Source organism: Capricornis sumatraensis, chromosome 5 (assembly GCF_032405125.1).
Source record: "Capricornis sumatraensis isolate serow.1 chromosome 5, serow.2, whole genome shotgun sequence".
NCBI classification, from domain to species: domain Eukaryota; kingdom Metazoa; phylum Chordata; class Mammalia; order Artiodactyla; family Bovidae; genus Capricornis; species Capricornis sumatraensis.
Window position 1 is genome coordinate 96,971,516 of NC_091073.1, and position 21,614 is coordinate 96,993,129.

General features: G+C 50.5%; 2 protein-coding genes across 2 annotated transcripts in view; one reads left to right on the plus strand and one right to left on the minus strand.

The window, feature by feature from the left end:
- Positions 1–21,614, plus strand: part of SND1 (staphylococcal nuclease and tudor domain containing 1) — a 422,890-nt gene that overhangs the window by 354,615 nt on the left and 46,661 nt on the right. The gene's annotated exons all lie outside the window — the stretch shown is intronic.
- LRRC4 (leucine rich repeat containing 4) lies at positions 2,667–4,625 on the minus strand. Its single transcript, XM_068973348.1, has one exon. It carries the CDS (start codon positions 4,623–4,625, stop codon positions 2,667–2,669), a length of 1,959 nt encoding a protein of 652 aa, XP_068829449.1.

Here is a 21,614-nt window from a genome sequence, read left to right on the forward strand (position 1 = left end):
CAATCACCTCTGAATGTGTACCCGGGAAGCTGTTCTAATGAACAGCCTGAGTTGTGGCTATGGCACTAGGAGAGGGGGTGATTTCTTGCATTTTTCAGCTGGTCCTCGCCAAGTCCCACCCTTTTTTCTGCTGCAGTTTTCTCTCTCCTTTATTGGGGGTAGGGTAGCAGAGGACAGGCGGAGGGAACGCATCTTTGTAGCCTAGAAACATGAATAGCAGTTTCTTAAAGTGTGAGCCCATGCATACATGCTGCCACAAACACGGATACCCAGAAATTTTCTATAAGCAAAATACACAGAGAGGAGGATTAAGAATTGGCCCTTTCTTAGCCAACTGCTGCAAAGTGCTGCCGCCTCTCTCCCTGTTCAGCGCCAGGGAGATCACACCCACTCAGTCCCGATTCCCTGCATTAGTATAAATACTGGCGCTTGAAGAGACGCAGGGTCCCAGTTCAGGCAGCCTGCCTGAATGACACTCCTCAGCTAAGCATCAGGAGACCGACACCCACCACCACCACCGAGAGACACATTTGTTTATTTAGTACCCAGAGAATGGGAGCAGCCCTGCCAGAGGGATCTTTTAATCCCAACAACATTATTGCAGTCCTCTTCAGTCCCAGTCCCCCAGGGGCCCCCAGTAAAGCTGGTGCTGTCTGACCAGCAGCTTCTGCTGAGGTGGCATTTAACTCCTGGCCGGGTCCCAGGAGCTGAGGTTGACCCATTTCCCCCGCTTTTCCAGGGCACAGGAAATTCAGCTCTACCCCCAACAGAGCCAGGGACTAACACACTTAGCTTGTGAAAGGTGCACTAGAATCGGGGTACTTTTATTTAAGCTAAGGAAAAGTGGTTGACAGCGTCAATGTGTTCCCATACTTATAAAGAAATTGAACATGGTCCTCCCCTCCCCTTTATTCCTTTAAATAGAAATGATTCGGTCAATGCTCATAAGAAGCTATAGGTTCAGGGTCTTACTCAATTTAACCCTTTAGGGACATTGAATTAAAAATTGAACAATATTTATTAAAATACAAAAATACACTTTTCTCACATTACAATCAATGTTCTTTTGTTGGCGTTTCCCCACCCCCCACCCCACCCCCCTTTCAAATCTGAACCCTTTATTTCCTTTTAAAGCTAAAATAATAAGTAAAGTTACATCATTAAATGGATCAGCATAACAGAGATCTCTGCCTTCCCCACCCGTGCCCACCCTTTCTCTCCCCCTCCTTCTGAGGCAGGCCTGGGAGAGGGAAGCCTTTTGCCCCACTGTGCTACATTCAACAGGACTCCACGGCCAACTCACTGTGCGTGCGTGTGCATCACTTTGTTCGAACTGTGGATTTCAGATCTTTTTTTCTGAAGCATCCTTGGTGAGGAAAGGCTTCATCACTTTAAATGAGCCTGTGCCCCCTGTCTCCCGCTTTTCTTCTCTCCCCATCTTCTGCCCCCCTACCCATCACCACAACCCATTGACATCAGCCGTAATAATCCCTAATGAATCAGCATTTAGAATAGTCACCAAATCACAAGCATGAGAAAAGCTTCCACTCCCCCAAGCTTCCCACTCCCGGCCTCCCCTCCCTTTCTCCACCTTAAAACAAACAAACCCTTTATAAAAGAAAATCATCAAATGCCATCATTGTCGACAATCATTTGTCAGATACTGGGAACAACAGGTGGACATGGCACTATGCTGATGTATGGCCTCCCGTGAATACCTTTTCTCTGTTGTTCTCTGCTCCCATCCCCCTCTGGGACCCCAGGCCCCTTCAGGAGCCACCTCCTTCACCTGGAAAGCCCTGAATAGACACATGCCTTGCACAGAGTGGGTTAAGCCCAACTGCAGGAATCTGACAATGTGAAAGCATTTGACTGCGAGCTACGCCAGCTCCCTTCCTTCTCTGCTCCTTCCCTCCACACTCCCGTCAGGTGGGGCACGCGGTGTCCCAGTGTACAAACCAAGAAGACCTGTGCACAGGGGTGCACACCCTCAGTCCCTTGAGGGTTTCATTTGAATTTCGGTGATTTTCCTGTTTAAAACACCGTGTTACAGATCTGTCTTCCCCTTGGCCTCAGAAGAAAAATTTATTGCCTCTCAACATTCTAAGCACAGTACAAATTCTTAGTGCCTTTTTTTTTTTTTTTTTGGAATTTTTTTTTGTTTAAATAAGATAAATCTGCAAAGACAGCTCTCAGCCTAAGAAAGATGTCTATAGAAATGGGTAGTCCTGGGTCCTATGAAGCATCTTCTAAAAAAAAAATGACAGATTCCATCTACCCCCACCCCACCCCTCAGCAGCCCGCACCCTAACTCTTTAGGGATGTTTGTTGGTGTTTTAAGTTGGGTTTTATCTTAGCAGTTTTAACCGTATACCAGAAATCCCTTCTGGCCACATAGCAAGTTGACTTGTGACTTCTACCCCACAACATTTCCAAGATAACCCTCCCCTACCCCCTTTAAATAGAACTTACAAGTTAGAAAATAGTTTTGTTTTGAGTTTTCTTTTTTAAATTTTAATATAATCTGTTTCTTTTACCAGCCCATAGATTTAATATATAAGCATATACAAGAAAAAGTCTCTCCCCACTCTGTACAAAAGTTGCTGTCTTTGTGTGTGTGCATTCTATTGCATTTGTATAAGTTTTTTTTTTGGGTGGGGGGGGAGTCATATCTGAGTTTCCTGTACCTTGTCCTTGGTATGGGTCTGAATGATATAAGGTTCAGAGATAGTGGTGACCGCGGGGTGGAGAGAGTTCCCCAGGCTGTTTTCTGTCCAGTGGGCCCCGTGTGCTGGTTTGTAGGTGTTGTAGTTAATATGGTCATGAATTGTGGGCAGCACGACTGCCCCCTCACCTGATACACCGGCCGGAGCTGCTGTTGCTGCTGCAGGTGCCGCCGCTGGGATGTCGTCATCCACCTGGATAATCTCAACTGTCCGGGCGGCTGTGACTGTACTCCTCTGCTGGTGCCGCTTGCGAAGTTTATAGAAGACAATCAACATGGCAGCAGCGAGCAGGGTCACTGCCACAAAGCAGCCGATGATGATCTTTGTGGTCTTCATGACTTCATCCAGGCTGGTCTGCATCTTGTCGTTGGTGTCCGTCGCGGTCACTGCCACCTGCTTGGGCACACGGGTGGTCTGGATGAGCACCGTGGTAGAGGTGGTATAGGCCGGCTGGTAACCAGTGGACGTGGTAGGAACAGGCTTGTACTTGCGCGTTGTGTCCTCCGGCGAGATCTCGGTGGTCTCCACTGTGACCGTGGTGAAGAAGCTGTAGTTGGAGGTGTTGAGCTCGGCCGTGCTCACGTTGAGGTAGGCCGAGGCATTGGAGTTGCCTGCCACGTTGGTCACCATGCACGTGTATACCCCTGTGTCTGAGAGCAGCACGTGGGAAAAGTTCAAGGTGCCGTCGTTGAGGACGGAGATCCTTGGGTGGCGGGAGGCGTGGCTGAGCACTGTCCCATTGGGCAGCAACCACTTCACAGAGGACATGGGGGGAGTCCGACACTTAAGTTCCGCCATCCGACCTTCCGAGATATTGAGGTCCCGAGGGGCATCCATGATGAAGGGGGCGGAGCACTGGAAGGAGGCCTGGTCCACCTCCACCAGGTAGCGGCCTCGCATGTGCAAGGGAGTGTGGCAGCGGCCGCAGCAGGTGGAATTGGTGGGTATGTACTCCCGAAGCCACCAGGCTAGCCAGAGAATGTCACAATCACAGTTCCAAGGGTTGTGGTGTAGATGCAACTCCACCAGATACCTCAGGGGGGTGAAGAGGTCATGGGGCAAAGAAGAGAGGTTATTATGGGCCAGGTTGAGTTCCACCAGCGAGGCCAGCCCATCAAAAGCATTGCGCTCAATCAGGCTGACCTGTGAGTTCATGACCCATAGCTTCTTGAGGGAGCCGAGGCCATGGAAGGAGCCAGGCCTGATCTCCGGGAAGTGGTTCCCCGACATCTCCAGCTCCTCCAGCCCCACGAGCGGGGTGAGATTGGGCATGTCCTTGATGTTGCACATGCCCAAGTTCAGGTACTTGAGGTTGAACAGTCCCTCAAAGGCCCCCTCGGAGATGTACTCCAGCTTCTTGAGCTCCCCCAGGTCCAGGCGCATGAGGGAGGGCACCCGGTTGAAGGCATAAGAGGGGATGCTCTCTATGGGGTTGTTGCGCAGCCAGAGCTCCCGCAGCTTGGACAGGTATTCGAAGGCCCCGCTGGGGATGACCGTCAGCCAGTTGTCGAACAGCTCCAGGGTGTTGAGGCTGGCCAGGCCATTGAAGGCCCCCACCTCTATCTGCCGGATGGAGTTCCTGCCCAGCTGCAAGACCTCCAGGTGGTGGAGGTGGCGGAAGGTGTCGGCCTGAATCATCTGGATATTGTTCTCCATGAGGTTGAGGTACCGGGTGTTGGAAGGAATCCCCTGAGGGACCTCGGAGAGGCCCCGGCGGGTGCACACCACCTTGCTGAACTGATTACTGCACGAGCAGACGGATGGGCAGTTCTGGGGCCCGGCGGAGGCAGCAGCAGCGATGGCTGCACACAGAATCCACACTTGCGCCGTGAGGTAGACGACGGGGAGCAGGACGGCATTCCAGGTGTGATGCACAGTTACCTGCCACAAGAGCTTCATGGTGTGGCACGTTCATAATTCACCATCGCCTGGGATTTTGGCTCGGAAAGGAGAACCAGCCCTACCCCGGCTTAAGTGAGCTAGGAGCTCCTCTTTCCATCTGGAGAAGGAGGTGGGGAGGGGGCGATTAGAGAGTCGGAGCAGATCGGCCGGGAAGAAAAAAAAAATCATGCCAAAACTAAAGAGTGGCCCCTCGTCTACCAGCGCCCCCCGCCCCAGGCCAGCCCTCGGAAAGCTGGGACTTGCTCTCCCCCCGAGGCGACCATCCCCACCCCATCATTCGCTGTCACCTACCTCGGAAGGAAGGAAGGGAAGAACTGGCGTGGTGTCCTTAAGCGTTCTCCGCCGGAGCTGGCCACCTCGTTCCCATTCTCACTTCTTAGTTTTAATTAACAGAAGGGGGGAAGTCGAGGGGGCGGGGAGGTCAGAGGGGAGGGGAGGGGAGGGGAGGGGTGGGGGGAGACAAAATGGCTTCTAGTAAATCCGGAGCCGGCGAGCGGAGCCGCGGAGTTGAGGCGCGCCGGGAGAGCCGAGGCCCGGCGGGCTATGCAGGTGCATGCCCCCCCCTCCGCCCGAGGCGGGGCGCCGCCAGCGCTTCCCGGCTTTGTCCTTGGACTCTGGCCCCGGCTCGCACCAGCCGAGGGGGATGCCGCTTCATCGCCGGAGTGTGCCTCTGGTGCCCCCCGCCCGCTCCGGGGTTGCTACCAGGCGGGGAGTGAGGGGGCGCCCCGCAGCCTCCCAGGCCGCGCTCGCAGCTGCCGCCGCGCTGCCCCTTCTGGTGTCGGCCGCTCCCGGCTCGAGGCAGCTGATGCAGTCGTTCGCTCGCGGTGCTGCGAGAGTTAAGAGGAGGTGTCCGCCGCTCCTTCGCCCCCTCCCTCTTCGACACACACCCCCTTCTCTCCTCGCTTTTTCTCTTAAGGGTTAAAAAGCCCCAAACTGGGCTGAGTTTCCCAGTCCGCCGGCTGCTGGTGCAAAGAGCAGTAATCCGTCCAGCCCCCCGAGGGGCAGCGGCGTAGAGGCAGCGCCGGGACCTGGTCCGCCGGCCGGAGGAGCGCAGCAGCGGCGGCGGCGGCGGCGGCGGCAGCCGGGTCGCCCCGAACCGCAGGCCCTTTCGGGGAGTCCGGGGGCGCGGAATCGCCCGCCGCAGCCAGGCCCCCAGCGCACCGCCGGCTCTGGCTTTGTGCGGAGAGAGCGAGTTCGGGGCTCTGGCCCCCGGCGCCTTCAGCGGCTGCGCTGCCCGCGGACTGCTGCTGCTGCTGCTGCAGCGGCCCCGGCGCTGGCGGCGGCGTGAGCAGCGGGGGTCGCGGCTGCGGGGAACGCTCCGGAGCCCGGGAACATGGTCCCCGCTTGCTAGCGGCGGCGGCGGCGGCAGCAGCAGCGGGGCCCCTGCGCGCGGCGCCCACCGTCTCCTCCTCGCGCCGGGCTCGCGGTGTTGCAGGCAGCAGCCACGCAGACTGCTCTCTCATCCTTTTGTCCTTCAGTCAGAACGTGAATGTACTGCTGACGCATACTGTTCTGGGGAGAAGATTAGCGTGATGCAGTGCTCTTATGTATTAACACCGCTCCCCCTCCGCTGCCTGCCCTCGAGGGGTTAACGCCGGCGCCTTCCAGCGCCGCGCCGGCCCGCGCCGCGCAGCCCCGAGCTCCGCGCCTCCGTCCGACTTCCTCCCTCCTTCCTTCCTTCCTTCCTTCCTTCCTCCCTCCCTGCCTTCCTCCTTCCTTCCTTTCTCCCCCACCGCCCCCCCGCCCCCCGCCCCGGCCGTTTCCTCCCCGCCCCCTCTAGACGCGGGGAGCGGGCCGGGCGAGGGAGCCTGAGTGAGCGTCAAGTGAGGGGCCGCGCGCAAGTCGCAGGCGTTCGCAGCTATTTTGGTCCGATCGGAGGGAGCCGCCGGGTGGCCTCTGATAGGCTGGAGCGGCGCGGGGCTGCTGCGGAGAGACCGCGCGGGGGCCCCCGCCCCCACCCTGGGGCTCTGGGCGCGGTGGCCTCAGGGCCCTGGGAGCCGGAGGCGCGGCGGCCCACGGCGGGGCTACTGCTGTTGGCGTGCCTCCTGCCCCGACCGCGTCATCCTTACCCCCGTCGCCTGCTGACGGGGCGACCGGCCTGCCGCTCGGCCCGGGCTGCACGCTCGGAGTTCCGAGCTACACTGGGGGGGTGAGGGGGGGACGCGGGGGCGGCCAGGGCGCTGCTGCACAGATGCCGATTCGTCCTGTTCCGCGGCCGCTTCGCCCCCCCCCCCTCCCCGCCTACCTCGCACATTTCCTCACCTCGGCTTTAACTGGGGCTTTAAATGATCGTTTTCTTAATGAGGGTTGCGGGGGAGGCAAACAGTGGAAGGAAAGACCAAGTGCGGGGAGCTAGTGGAATGACAACCTGGGACACCACAACCACCAACTGGAAGGATCGAGGTGAACTCCCAGCCACCACGGCACAACCCGTTGTTCATTCATGCAGCGGAACCCTGGCTTCTCACTCTTTGCAGCCCCGCGCCCTTTCCCCTCCCCGTGCCCAGAGTTTGGACTTGAGTGGGTCTTAAACCCTCTGCCCCAGGAGCTTAACCAGCTCTTCTTTGTTGCCTGGACTGCCTGGGAAGAACTGCGTAGCAACCTGCCCCTACTTCTGGTGAGAGGAGACTCTGGGGCATTGGATGGACCAGTGTAGGAGAGGGAGCAGAACTTGGTCGGCCTTTTCCCACTGGAGAAAACGACTGGCCCTTTCTCTGCCTAGTGGGGGTGGGGCCATCTGTGGCTCAGCCCTGGAAAGCCAGCTGGTAGAATATGGCATTGGTTTAGTGATGCTTACCCCTAGGCTCCTTTCCTTGTGCCCCGCCCCCCCTGCCTTAGCAAGCTTGCTTTTCTACCACCTCCATGTGAGCTATTGCTTAAGAAGAGGAGGTCCTGGATCTCTCAGCTCTCTGGGTTGTGCCACACCCTTATCTCAGCATTCTCTGCTGCCCAGTAACCTGAAACATCCTTAAATATGCCAGGGAATTTTTGAAGTCCTTGAATGGAGAGAAAGCAGTTCCATTGTTGGCAAGTTGGGTTCCCCATTGTTTACCAACATTTTATTATGCATTTGCAGTCAAATAATAATGACGTTGATAGTTAATATGTGACCTAAAATCACATAGTAAGTGGGGAGCCAGTCCTTGAACCCTGGCAGAGCTCAGATGTCTAAAACTTGGGTAGTAGAAGTGATTCTCCAGAGTTTTCTCCCAGTCAATAAGAACTCAGGTTTGATTCATCTCCTTCAAGAGTCATTTACTGGGATGTTTGTCTGCTGGCTAGATGGATGGATCTGTTCTTGTTTAATCTTTCTTTACCCGGTGACACAGTTACCATAGTTGTCTCCATTTTGTGGGTGGATGTACTGAGCTCAGGCAGGCAAATAACATACTCAAGGTCATACACTCAGAAAGCAACAGAGCCAGCATCTCAATCCAGTCTTCAAATCCTGAGCTTGGTGTTTTCATCACTGTTAGAAAAATGTTCAGTATGTTCACTCTGCGTAGAGTTCATGGCAGAGGCAAGGTGGGGGAACAGTGCGTAAAAAACTTCAGTGAGGGACTTCCTTGGCAGTCCAGTGGTTAAGACTCCAAGCTGCCAATGCAGGGGGTCCTGGTTCCATCCCTGGGCTGGGAACTAATCCCATATACTGTGCAGCACACCCAGAAGATAAAAGGAAAACAAAACTTCAGTGAAGGGTATATGAGATGTGTGTAGGAGGAAGGGAGAGAGAGGAGGGGCTGATAAAGTAGATCCTTTATTTATCTCGTTTCAGTCGTAAGAATTATTGTTAGGTTGGTGAAAAAATTATTGTGCTTTCTGACTTGAATTTTACATCATTACAACTAGGCTCAAATACATATTTATTAATCAAAATCAGAATCATTACAATCAAATTTTTGCCAACAAGAAATAAGTTTGTTTATACCTGTAGAGTAAAAATCCATGATTTGGGATACGATGAACTCTTGGAAAGCATTTTCTGCCTCCTGCTGGTTGTGGAAGCATTTTCCCTGCAAAAAGTTGTCAGGATGCCTAAAGAAGTGGTTGTTGATTGGCAAGAGGTCAGGTGAATATGGTGGATAAGGCAAAACTTCATAGTCCAGTTCATTCAACTTTTGAAGCGTTGGTTGTGCTACATGAGGTTGGGTATTGTCATGGAGAACTGAACCCTTTCTATTGACCAATACCCATTGCAGGCATTGTAGTTTTCGGTGCATCTCATCCGTTTGCTGAGCATATTTTTCAGATGTGCAATGGTTTCACCAGGATTCAGAAAGCTGTAGTGGATCAGACTGGCAGCAGACCACCAAACAGTAACCATGACTTTTCTCTGATGCAAGTTTGGCTTTGGGAAGTGCTCTGGAGCACTTCTCAGTTCAACCACTGAGCTGATCGTCACCAGTTGTCGCATAAAATCCACTTTTCGTCATACATCACAATCTGAGAAATGGTTTGTGTTGTTGCATACAATAAGAGAAAATGCCACTTCAAACCCATGATTGTTTTGATTTGTGGTCAGCTGGTGAGGCAGCAATTTACAGAGCTTTTCCATCTTTCCAATTCGCTTCAAATGCATTTGAACCATTCTGTATTCTACCGACTGTAGAATGGTCAAATGTTGAGTACTTCGGCAACTTCTTATGTAGTTGTAAGAGGATCAGCTTCAATGATCCTCTCAGTTGGTCATCCTTTTCCAGTGGCTGGCCACTGCACTCATCTTCAAGGCTCTTATTGCCCTTGCAAAACATCTTGAACCACCACTGCAGTGTACATTCATTAGCAGTTCCTGGGCCAGTTGCATTGTTGATGTTGTGAGTTGTCTCCGCTGCTTTATGACCCATTTTGAACTCGAACAAGAAAATGGCTTGAATTTGCTTTTTGTCTAACATCATTTCCCTAGTCTCAAATAAATATAAAATAAACAGCAAGTAGTAAGTCATTTGCAAAAAAGAAAAATAAAGCGAGAAATGCACATTAAAATAATGTATAACATACATTTATTTAAGAATATATTCCAATAACAGCAAAATTCAATAATGCAAAACCGCAGTTACTTTTGCACCAGCCTAATGATCAAAGAAAGAAATGGAGATTAGTTCCATCTGGGTTGTTAGTGGCCCTGTTTGCTGTCTTAACTAAGCCCCATTTGCACATCATCAGCTTCAAGCAGGACGTGCATGCGTGAATGGTAAGTCGCTTCAGTCGTGTCCAACTCTGTGCAACACTATGGACTGTAGCCTGCCAGGCTCCTCTGTCTATAGGATTCTCCAGGCAAGAAAACTGGAGTCAGTTACCATGCCCTCTACCAGGGGATCTTCCCGATCCAGAGAGCAAACCTGCATCTCCTGCGTTGGCGGCAGGATCTTTACCTCTAGTGCCACCTGGGAAGCCCTCAAGCCGAGCACTCCCATCTTACTCAGAGCTGTGAATCTAGCCTGTCAGGGATCCATGGAGGAGAATCGGAAATCTACTATTGAGAAGTTCCTGTCTTTGCCACAGCTGGTTCTGAGCTGATAGAGTTCCAGAGGAGACCCTAGCCCTGGGTCTGGATGGTCCACTGGAATACAGCTGCCCCTCCCCCTCGAGGAAAGAAGAGGCTGCCTGGCTGATCTGGGCAAATTCAGGCCCCATGTGTTCAGCGCCAGGCCCAGCAAATGTTGTGGAGGTGGATGGAAGGGTAGGATCAAACCAATGCTTAGTAATGAGGCAGTCTCCTGGTTAAATATTTGTGAGTGATATTGATGAGTCTGCCCAAGCTTCATGCAGCCCACGGAGTTCTAGATAGGCCAGCGAGGCTAAGGGAGCACCTTGGAAACTGTCCACTGGACCAGGGAGGCTGTGGGGCAGTGGCAGCACACACAGCCCCTTTGAATAGAAAGTGACACTGGAACCTCCGATCCTGTCACTCGAGCACCATCTAGCATCTGCCTGTTGCTCCTCGCAGTCCCTGATTCTGAGTGCTTCCTTGATTTGGAGCGGTGCCATCAGCGAATAAGAAGAGGAAGACTTACACTTGGAGACGAGAGAAGGAAGAACTCCTGTGCTGAGAGTGTTTTCACTGGTGGTTTCCCACAGAGAGACTGCTGTGATAGAGCTGGAGAAGCCAGTCAGTGATCAGGCCAGGCTGTGTCAGCAGCTGGGAACCTGCACGGAGAGCAGGACACCTGAGTTCTAGTCCCCCTTTCTGCCACTGATTAGACATGTGACAAATCTTAACACAGGTCTAAACCTTAGTTTCTTCATTTCTAGAATTAAAGGAATGGACTAGAAAATTCCTTCCAGCTCTCATAGTCCATGATTCCCAGCCTTCCCCAGATACGAAGCTTTGTGAAGAAGGTTGATCCTTTGGGATTGTAGCCAAGTCTTGGATATGCGCCGCGAAGTTGAGAAGCAGATGATTCTTTCCGTTGAATCTAAGAGATCCACAGTGCCAAAGCAGAGATCCAAAGCAGAGCAGACTGTATTTTCCCCGCTACTAAAAAGACTCATAGGTCACTGAGTGTTAAAGCTAAAAAGGATCTTGGAGATCATCTGGACTTAACCTCTCATTTAACAGATGTTATTAATGGAGTTCAGAGAGGCATAGTGACTTAGCTAGAGCCACACAACTAATTAATATCAGAGTCTGTGTCAGTTCTGAGCTCAGCCCTTCAGCCAAGATGGCAGTGTGTGGCTAATTGGCATTTAAACCTGGGGCTTGAGGACACTTGCAGATGTCTGTCTTCTGTGCTTTTGTGTGCAGGTGCTTCATTATACTTTGCTGGGTGAGGCTAACCATGGTCTTCCACAGCCATTCTGAGTGACTTTGGACCCCTAATAAGAAGTGAAGGAGACGGTCATCCAGGGGACTGGCTCTTAGGGGACCCAGGATACTTGCACGCATGCTCAGTTGCTCAGGCGTGACTGACTCGCTGCCACCCCATGGCCTGCAGCCTGCTAGGCTCCTCTGTCCATAGAATTTCCCCAGCAAGAACACGAGTGGGTTGTCATTTGCTTCTCCAGGGCATCTTCCCCACCCAGGCAGGGTTCAGTGCATCTTTTGCATCAGCAGGGGCAGATTCTTCACCACTAAGCCCCCTGGGAAGCCCCCCAGGATAATTGAGCTCCTGTAAAGCCCACAGTAGACCACTCGCCAGCCTGACCTGCATCCCTGAGGCATTATCCTCAGTTGCCACTAGATGTCCATGCCTCGCAGGGTTTGCCAGGAGTGAGCAGGGTACTATCTTGCCTCCAGGAGGCTTTTGGGCCCCTTAAGGTAGGTCCATCCGTGACAGGAAGATCACATGTGTACTCCCTGCAACTCTGGCTCCTGTTTGCAATACTGTCGGGCTGCCAAACCCTACTCAAGCATCTTGTCTATTTTTATACATTTTATGCTGCCATTTTAACTAAGAAAAGAAAAAGCCCCACAGAAGGAAAAGGGATTTGGAAAACAGGAGGAAAGAAAAATATGGAAGTTGACCTTCACAAAGGGAAAGACACCAGTTGACTGGTGAATTAGTGACAAGATGTAAGAAATGGTCTGTAAGGAAACAGTCACCCTCTACCTAAGGCAACAAACGTGTATATGTGTGTGTGTTTGCATCTTTCTCTCACTTCCACCCACCTGCACAGATATCCCTCAAGAATCAGTGGGTCATGAAGTTTCTGTTTAATGGATAAAGTCACCATCACAAAAAAGCAAGATTGTTTTTCTTGCCTGTGACCCTGTAGTGAGCCCATGGCCATGCCATTACTACCCATAAAAATGGAATGGGTTTTATTCCTTGAGCCTGATGCTTCAAGGTGACACAACTGTTCTAGTATTACCCACTCTTCTCAGTGCCCTCAAAATCCACTGTCCCTTTCCGCCAAGAACTGAAAAGAAGGATGTCACAAGAAAATGGACAAGAAAGCTTCTTCTGGCAGGTCCCATCCAGAGCAATTTGCAGAAAGCCTTAGAGAAGACAAGATGCTTCATAAGAATGGCAAAGAGCTAGAGCATGGCAAGGCCTCTTCCTCTTCTTTGAGGCTAGTTTGCTAGGACTTCCCGTTTCTTTTTGGGCTGCCAGGTCTGAGGGAGGGAGAAACCTCCCAATGCCCTCACACTGCCTCTGTGGAATACACAGTTTGTGCCCATTCTGAGCGCCATCATCAGTGTGGCCAGACAGCCTGGAGAGGACCAGCCAAAAGCCTTGGAAATGTACTCTTCAGGTGCACTAGCCTGTTATAAGCCCTGTGGTTTATCCTTCCCTTTAATTGCCTTCGTGTGGCAATGACAACAGTGATGTTGACGGCAACATTGCCCGGAGCATTGGTTGGTTTCCATGTTGATCATCACAACAGCTCTGCAGTGGAGGTACCCTTAGATTCCCCATTTTGCAGATGAATTTAGGAAGCTTTCTCAGAATCACAGAACTAGCAAGTAACTTTATTGCTAGTAAGTGACTTTAAAGCTGACATAACAGATTACCACATATTTGGTGGTTTAGAAAATCAGAAATTTATTCTCTCACAGTTCTGAAGGCTAAAAGTGCAAAATCTGAAAGGGCCAGCCTCCCTCCAATGGGCCTAGAGGGGAATCTGTGCTTGGCGTTTTGTCTGCTCCAGCCCCAGTGACCGTCCTGTTCCTTGATTTGTGGCTGTATCACGGCCATCCCCTTGGTCATGTTGACTTCCCCTCCCCTGTCTGCCTCCTCTGACATATAGGGACACTTGCCATTGAATTTAGGGCCCACCTGGACAAGCAAGGACGGTGTCAAAGTTAATCACATCTGCAAAGACCCTTCACTTAATTTCATCTGCAAAGACCCTTCTTTCATACCGGGTAGCATTTACAGGTTTGGGGTTTGGGTCATGGGCATTATCTGTCTGGGATCCATTCAGCTGACCGCAGTGACAAGAGTCTGGTTTCAATCTCAAATCTATTCAGCATTCAAATTTTAAACCACTGTGATAATGTGATGTGTGCCACTTAGGAAGAGAATGGGGAGGGTATATCTTAATCACCAGCATGTGTCCTCTGTGTTCTTGTGCTTGTGAGGGGGAAAGGAGGGCAGCCAGGTATGGGTGATGTGGCCACTGGGTCTTCCCCTTGGAAAGTGAGCAGGTTCCCTGAGTCAGTGCAACAGGAATCATCACGTGGACCAAGAGAAGGGGGCAGGTAGACCAGAGAAGCTCACAAAATCTGCCTCGATTCCTCTTTGTGATACTTTTCTCACTCTTTATATGGCCTGTTGGTTTTTATCCCAAAGATCTTAGAACATCTAAGCATTTACCAGTAGTATTAGAAGTACTGCTTGGCACTGCTACAAAATGGCAAAGCTAAGTCACAGAAATGTTGAGTTTCACACTCACTGGAGATTTAAGAAAAGCCTAAAGATCAGAGCCTAGCAGATGTAAATGCAGATGTGGGAGTGAGAGTTATGAGTAAATGGCTTTTCAAGTATCTCCAGCACAAATTGGATCCTTAACCAGGAGTCCATGCCTGCAGTTATACACAAATACACAGTGGTTTTATACATTTATTCAGTTTATTCATGTTTTGGTTGGTGAAAGCCCAAACACTTCATTTCCCCCAGCTGAGTCCTAGAAAATATGTTAAATGAAAGAGGGAGAGAGAGACAGAGTGAATGAATAAATCCGATGGACGGAGAAGCCTGGTAGGCTACAGTCCATGGGGTCACAAAGAGTCAGACACGACTGAGTGACTTCACTTTCACTTTCATGCATGCATACATACTACTGGGTATTATACTGTGTGGAGGTTATAAAAGTATTCTGGAATCAGAGAAACCTGGGTTCAAATCATGGTTCCATTTGTCTGCTTTGTATATGCTGTGTATGTGAGTCACTTCTTTAAACTTCAGATTCTGCGTGTGTCTATTGGGATTGACAACTGTACTTATTTTGTGGTATTATCTAACCAGCAGCAAGTAAGGAAAATCCATCAGTCTTAAGCAAATAGCAATACTAGTAGCAGCAGTAGTAATACTAGTAGCAGCAGTAGTAATACTAGTAGTAGCAGTAGTAATACTAGTAGTAGCAGTAGTAATACTAGTAGCAGCAGTAGTATTAAAAATAAGGAAACTAGTATAGAAGGGAAATGTTTCTAACCAAAGTCAGTTCTGAGAGAATCCTTTTTTTTTCCTTTCATTTTTTCCTCTCTGCTTTTGGTATTACCCCTAATTTAGGCCTTTCAGTTCTTCGTTTAAGATATCAGGTATTTTTCACTGTTTTTAACAGTTCATTTTGCGATAATTTTAGACTTGAGACAGCTTAAACATACTCAGATTATAGGTTGTGGTCTTCACCCAGCCTCCTCTTATGTTAACATCTTATATCACAGAATATTTACTCAAAACTAGAAGTTAAAGTATTCAAGACATAGATTTTTCCCTCTTTCCCTCGAAGTCTGTTCTCTGCAGCCACCTCAACAATCTTTGTGACGCTGTATCAGGTTATGTTGCTGATTTGCCTGGAATGCTCCAGTGTTCTTCCCCCTCATAACTCAAATAACTACCAAGGGACTTCCCTGGCGGTCCAGTGGTGAAGACTCCTCACTCCCCATGCAGGGGCCTTGGACTCAATCCTGGTCAGGGAACTGCATGCCACGTGGGCCAGGAGAAAAAAAAAGACGCACATGTGACACAAACATGCACAAACGGTGCCCCGTGGACCACAGGCCCTCAGCCATGTGCCCTGGCTGTTCCTGTGCTCTCGTGTTTTATCATCTTTCTGGTCGACCCCTACCCTTCAGCTGAGCTGCTCTTCTTTGTTTTGGAATATTCTGAGCTGGTTCTCTCCTTTAGGAGTGAGAGTTAAGAGCAAATGGCTTTTCAAGGATCTCCAGCACAAATTGGGTCCTTAACCAAGAACCCATGCCTGCAGTTATACACAAATATAACTGTTCTGTCTGGAATGTTCCCCCACATCTTCAGGTGGTCAGCTTCTTCTTGAGCAGGTCTCTTGAGACTTTCCATGACTACCCTGTCTTTAGACTATTTTAGTAGCCCCACCAATCATAGTCACATCCCTGGATTTTACTCTCTTATTTGATATACCATTATCTGAAATTATCTTATTTGCTTGCACATCCCATAAAAGCAGAGACCTTCCCCATCTTGTGCCCAACACCTCGATCATAGTGGGGAATTAATTATTTCAGAAGGAAGAGTACTATTTTTTGGCCCAAGTGAATAGGAGTTCAGGCCTCCCTAATGGTGTATCAAGAACCCTAACCCTACTCCATAAATCTTTGAAAAGATAGGTGTGAGACGACCAGTTTTTTTTTTTAATAGAAGTTTAAGGAAGATCCTGATGACCTTAAGGTTTCACCAGTCCTCAGTTTTTAAAATTCATATCCTCTTGATGACAGATTGATGAGCAGGAGTTTTATGGAAGTATCATCGAGGCTCATGGGCTCCTGGCAGTTGTGGGTTTGTGAAGCATGAGTGTAGGTACACAAATACGCTTCTTTGTGCTCATGGACACATGTGCCTGTCATTTTCAAATCTGCTAAAGTACATTTTCTCCAAAGGGACTGAGGGCTGTTGAGCCTGAAATAGGGAACACCAGGACCGTAAGATCAAATACTTTGAAGTGGCTGTGCCAACGCTTTTTGCTAATTAAAGAATGTTAGGACAATCACCACGAGCAGCAGTAAAGGGCGCCCCATTACCTCGCTTTATGGAGAGTCGGGTAAATTTAAAGGCAGCTATAAATATCCCACTGAGCGCCCGAGCTACAGTGCAGTCGGTGGGCACCGGCTGGGCCACGAGAGGAGCCCAGAGGTTCTGCCCAGGGTCCTTATATCTATGAGCTGTCCATCCCTGGATTTTGCATGGCTAAAGAAAAAATAATTCCATCCACAGACTCTTAATTTAAAACACTAGGGGAGGGTGGAGAGGGGAGCGGACAGCTGTGTGGAGAGTGACTGGGAGCTTGGCCACCTGGGTCCTTCTCCAGCTTTGCTGTTGACTTTCTGTCCCTTTTGCCTTGAGGAAAGATGATTCTCCTCATGTTGTGACTCCATTTTCCTTGACCATGGGTGTGTCACAGAATTTGTTTAGAAAACAGTCACATCGCTTAGGTCTGTTCTCTGAGGAATATTCTGGGGCCCTTTGTGGAGCAGCTCCCTGCTTCAGAGGGTACCTCAGAGTTTAGAGAGAGTGAACGAGATGGGAACACATTTTCTATACTTACCCTCGAACATTTCTGACCGAATTTAAGAAGCACTCAATTTGGCACGTTTTCTGAGTTTTTAATCTGTTCAGTTTGGCTTGCAACCTGTTGTCCTTTTCCACTGTGTCTTGTAGGTGTTTCGTGGCCTCCCAGCCATTCTGATCCCCCCAGTTCATAGAGTAGTGCCAGGCTGGCACTGCCTTCTCTCTGCCAGGCTTCTTGATCTGCTGTTTACTTTCTTTGTGGATCAGCATCTTTGGCCGTCAGGCTGCCTCACGCAGCTCATTAATTGTTCCAGTTCAATGCTGTCAGCTTCAGCCATAGCTCGGGTTCTCTTCCTTGCTCGTGGTATGGCCTCGGCTCATCATCCAGTACTGGCCTGGCGAGGTGGGTTCATTTGTCTCATCTAAGGAGTTTCTGAGGGAGACTTGGAGGATCTCGAATGAGAATGAAAATGCGGGCTTGAATTTTGTCTCTCAGTGGCTGTTGTGACCGTCCTCAGCCTACCCCCTCCTTCAGCCAAAGGCCAGGCTCTTACCCTTAGAAGCCTCGCCTGGAGCCCACACCACTGGCTTCCCCATGAGTCATGGAACGACCGATGGGTGGGTTGGCTGACACCCAGGTTCCTGGAGGCCGCCTTCCTTTCTCATTGCACGAGCCTGTTCGGGAGTGAGATCTCCCCAGCCCCCAGCCGGCTCTTAATCTGTGGTTTTAGATACAGTTCTGTCTGCACATGCTTCCAGTGGAAATCACCTTTCTGTCTAGAGGAACTAGGGGTGAGTGAACGTGAAGTAAGGGAAGCCAGGCCCTTCAGCTCCTCTAGCAGATGTAGCAGGAAGAATTAGAATTCCCCCGTTTGTTGGTTGCTTCATCTGTCCACCCTAGCCATCCTGTCTCTGTGTGTGTATTTGACGCCTGGCCTCTCTCACACGCAGTTCTGAATTTGGCCACAGCGGAGAGGTAGATCTGTTTGTTTTTACACAGGGATAACGGGACTACCTCATCCTCCTTTACCCCAGAACGCTACCCACCCCCCACCCCCGCCCCTCGGCTGAGTATCCCTGTCTTTTCAGTTTTTCCTTGCTACCAGCCAGGAATGCTAAGCAGCATGCTCTTGGGAACCTGTCGTGTTGGTCTACTTGAAACTGTTTTTCTGAAGGACACCAGACTGAAATGGCTCTGCTTCTGATAAGAGGTGCTGAGGCCCCGCTTCTGTGGGACCACCAGCTGGGGATCTGGGCGCCTCCTACTGTGATGCCTGAATGCTGGCCACTCGGCTAGAGGAGCCCCCATTCTGTGTCACTGTCCTGGGGTCTGGGGCCAGTTTGTGTGACAGCCCAGTGAAGCTGCTTGATCTGTATTCAGTGCACAAGCCCTTAAAAAAAAAAGTCTGAGAGGAGCCCTGCCAGCCAGTAACTCTGAAAGGATTCTTTGTGTAAGTGAGCGGTCTCTGGGCTGGACACCCTCTCTCCCTGCTTCCCCCACCCCCAAAAACTGGCCTCTCTGGCCTGGTGGCTCGGTGGTGCTGCGGAGCTGGCTCTGAGCCCTTGGGGATCGCTCCCCAAGGGGAGACCATCTTGGGGTGCCAGGCACACAGAGCAGCTTCATCTCCATCCTTCCTGTCCTGGCATCTGACAGTCTGCCTCCCAATGCCAGTCCAGGGGACCCATTCAAGGCCATGTGTACACACGAGCCAGTAAGTGAAGGAGAGAGAGATGAATATGCAAAGACTAACCAACCACCAAGTCGGGGGCATTCTGATTCTCCCCTCTAGTGGAAACCTCCAAGAAGAAGATGGGGCCTGTGTCCAACACTCTACTCTAGTGGGGCCCTGCCCAACAGAGAATAGAACCCTCTGTTGGCTTGAGCCTTCTGATTTCCTAACCAATTAAAGCAATCATTTGCTCCCACTGTCTGTAAAAGGACAGAAATGAGACCCTCTGCCTTGTACCTCTGGGAGCTATTGGGTAAACGTCTTCATCAAACTGAGACTAAGACGAACTCCTGCTCTGATCGGAGGCCAGGCCAGCCTCTGGCCTTCAGCACCACCATCCGCAAGCTTGCCCCATGTTCAGGGCAGCCTAAGGGATGGGCTTCCTGCCAGCTCCTCTCTCTGTCTGAGTCTGTCTCTTTAAGAATGGTGTTTGTTATTAATGAGTTTTCTAAACACGTAACCTTCACTCGCTTGCTTCAGTCAATAAGACCATTCTTGTTAAATACTGTTTTCTAGGAAGGAGAAGACTTCAGTAGGTGTTGAGGGATTTTTCTTAAGACTCACATGGGTGCCTGGAAGACAGTGGTCGTGGCACACAGAGGGTTGGGGGTTTCTCATCTTTGGGAGGGGTCTGACATATATATATCTCTGTTAGGCTGCTCTGTCCTCTCTTTGTGAGAGAAGCCGAAAGGATGGCTGAGCTTTGGCCCATCATCCGGTCCATCTCAGAGCTGCACCTGTCTCCCTGTATTTCAGTGTCCCTGGGTTTCTCATCCCGGTTCCACCTTTGCCAGGGTTAGAAACCCTTTTGTCTTGTTTTTAAGATACTGATCAAGGGCCTGATGGTCACCTGGACAAATATGTCAAAACACATGGTTTCCCCAAATTAGTCTGCTGAAATAATCGTACTTGTTGTAAACGTGGTACTTATACTAAACTTTGCAGCTCTTCTGAAGGGTGCCCATTAAATATGACAGCGTAACCAGACAACTTTTTAAATCTTTTTCTTTCAGAAACCTCTAGGAAGGGCTGTGAGCCTGAGAGGGGCTGTGTCAGGGACCAAAGCTAACAGAATAGGGTCTCCTGCACTGGCCCCAACTCAGCTTCTCCTGAGGAACGTTTGGTCCCCAAAAGGAAGAGGGACATGGCCCCACACAGCGACCCACCCACAGACTCAGTGCTGTCACATGGGGATTCGTGGACAAGAAAACCAGTGAAGTATTTCCATTCAGCTGAAGGGAAGTTTTTCCCAGGCCACCTCCTGTCTCCAGGGCCCCTCCGCCTCCCTGGGGCCTGTGGCACTTGTGGTTGGTCTGTTAATCACTTCTCCACACAGCGCCATCAAGGAGCTATGTGGCCCTGATGGGTAGCACAGAAAGATTTGTTCAGGCCCCATCCACCAAGGGACAGGCAGGCTCCCGATGAGACGAGCTTTGTGGACAAATATAGCCCTGACTGTTTCAGAGACCTTTGTCCCCTAGAGCAGGTCAGGTGTGAGCAGAGACTCTGAAACCAGTGACTTGAAAGCTGGCTACCAAGGAATATTCTGCACGGGCCCTGTGCATGTACAGTGTGCTTGTTCTTACACACCTTCCCTGTTCTCGCTTTGCTGGAATCCGTTGTTTTTCTCCCAAAGAAGATAATAAAAGGGGGTTTAGAATAAGGAATGGAGAAGGCAATGGCACCCCACTCCAGTATTCTTGCCTGGAGAATTGCAGGGACGGGGGAGCCTGGTGGGCTGCCGTCTATGGGGTCGCACAGAGTCGTACACAACAGAAGCGACTTAGCAGCAGCGGCAGCAGAATAAGGAATGGGCTGATCTTCCCTTGCTCCTAACCTCCCCCGCCTTTTATTCTTCCTCTCACTCCTACTCCCAGACTTACCATTTCAGAGAGCCTGCGACAAGGGGCTTGGGATGGCCTTGCTGTCGTCCTCAGGTATAACAGCCCATTCCCCTTCAGTCCTTTTCTTTTTCCCCAGGGCTCACATGGAGTAGAAGGAACGAATCTGCTTCTGGGTTGATGGGTCTCACTCAGTCACTGCATACGTTGGTCTCTGTGGCCTGCTAATGCCATTTGAGTTTCTAAAAGCCTTACTTTGCAAATCCACTTGTGTCCTGGGTTTAGCTTCTGATTACAGGATTAGCAGAGATTATACAGTCTGTCCGATATCTTCTGCAAGCTTTCTATCAGATTTGTGGCTGTGTGTTGAGGAATGTGTACCTCGATAGATTGGAAGCTAGAGGCAGAGATGTGATGGGGAGGGAAGGGAAAAAAGAAAAGGGATCTCATGTAGAGAATTGGTGTGGTGTCAGTCCTGATATTTGAACAGAACCAGAATCTGGAAACCTAGATGTTCTCTTCATATCTTGGCTTTCCTGCCCCACTTGTGCCCTCCGCTTTAGACTGACTTTTCCTCACCCTGACTCCTCCTCCTCTGTCCCACCCAAGTTGTTGCACCGAAATAGAGCTCTGAGCCGATGCTCTGGGTGGCACCCTTTACCAAGAGCTCTCCTGGCATCAGCCCTTCCTGTGGCCTCCACCTTGTCAGTTCTCATTAGATGGCAACTCTTCAGTTGTACATTGAGGACCCTGAGAGACTGGGGGGGAAAGTGGCAGAGGTGGGTTTGGGACAGAGAGCAACTCCCGTGACTCAGAAACGTTAGGGAATGCTAGTTTCATCATGGAGATTAAAGAAGACGCAGTAACTATGGGGAAGGCACATAGGTCACGTTAGGCTACAAGTGTCTCGTGCTGCAAGTAATAGACCATTGATGCGGAGACCGACCTCACATAGAAGGTCAGCCCCAAAGTAGGGTGGCTCCAGGATGGGCTATTTAACTGAGATGTGGCCCCAGGTCAGCCTCAGATACCTTGGTTCTGTTCCTCTTCTCTGTTGAGCCATTCCCTCAGCTTGACCACAGTTCTTTCTTGGCTGCAAGATGGTTGCCATAGCGCCAGGCATTGCATGCCCACACACCAATCTCCAAAATCAGGAGAAGCCGCAGTGTCTTACTTCTGCATCTCTTTTTAAAAGCAAGGAAGTCCCTCCCCACATGCCTCTCACCTGACTTCCTCTCCTGTCTCACTGTCCAGATTTGGACAACA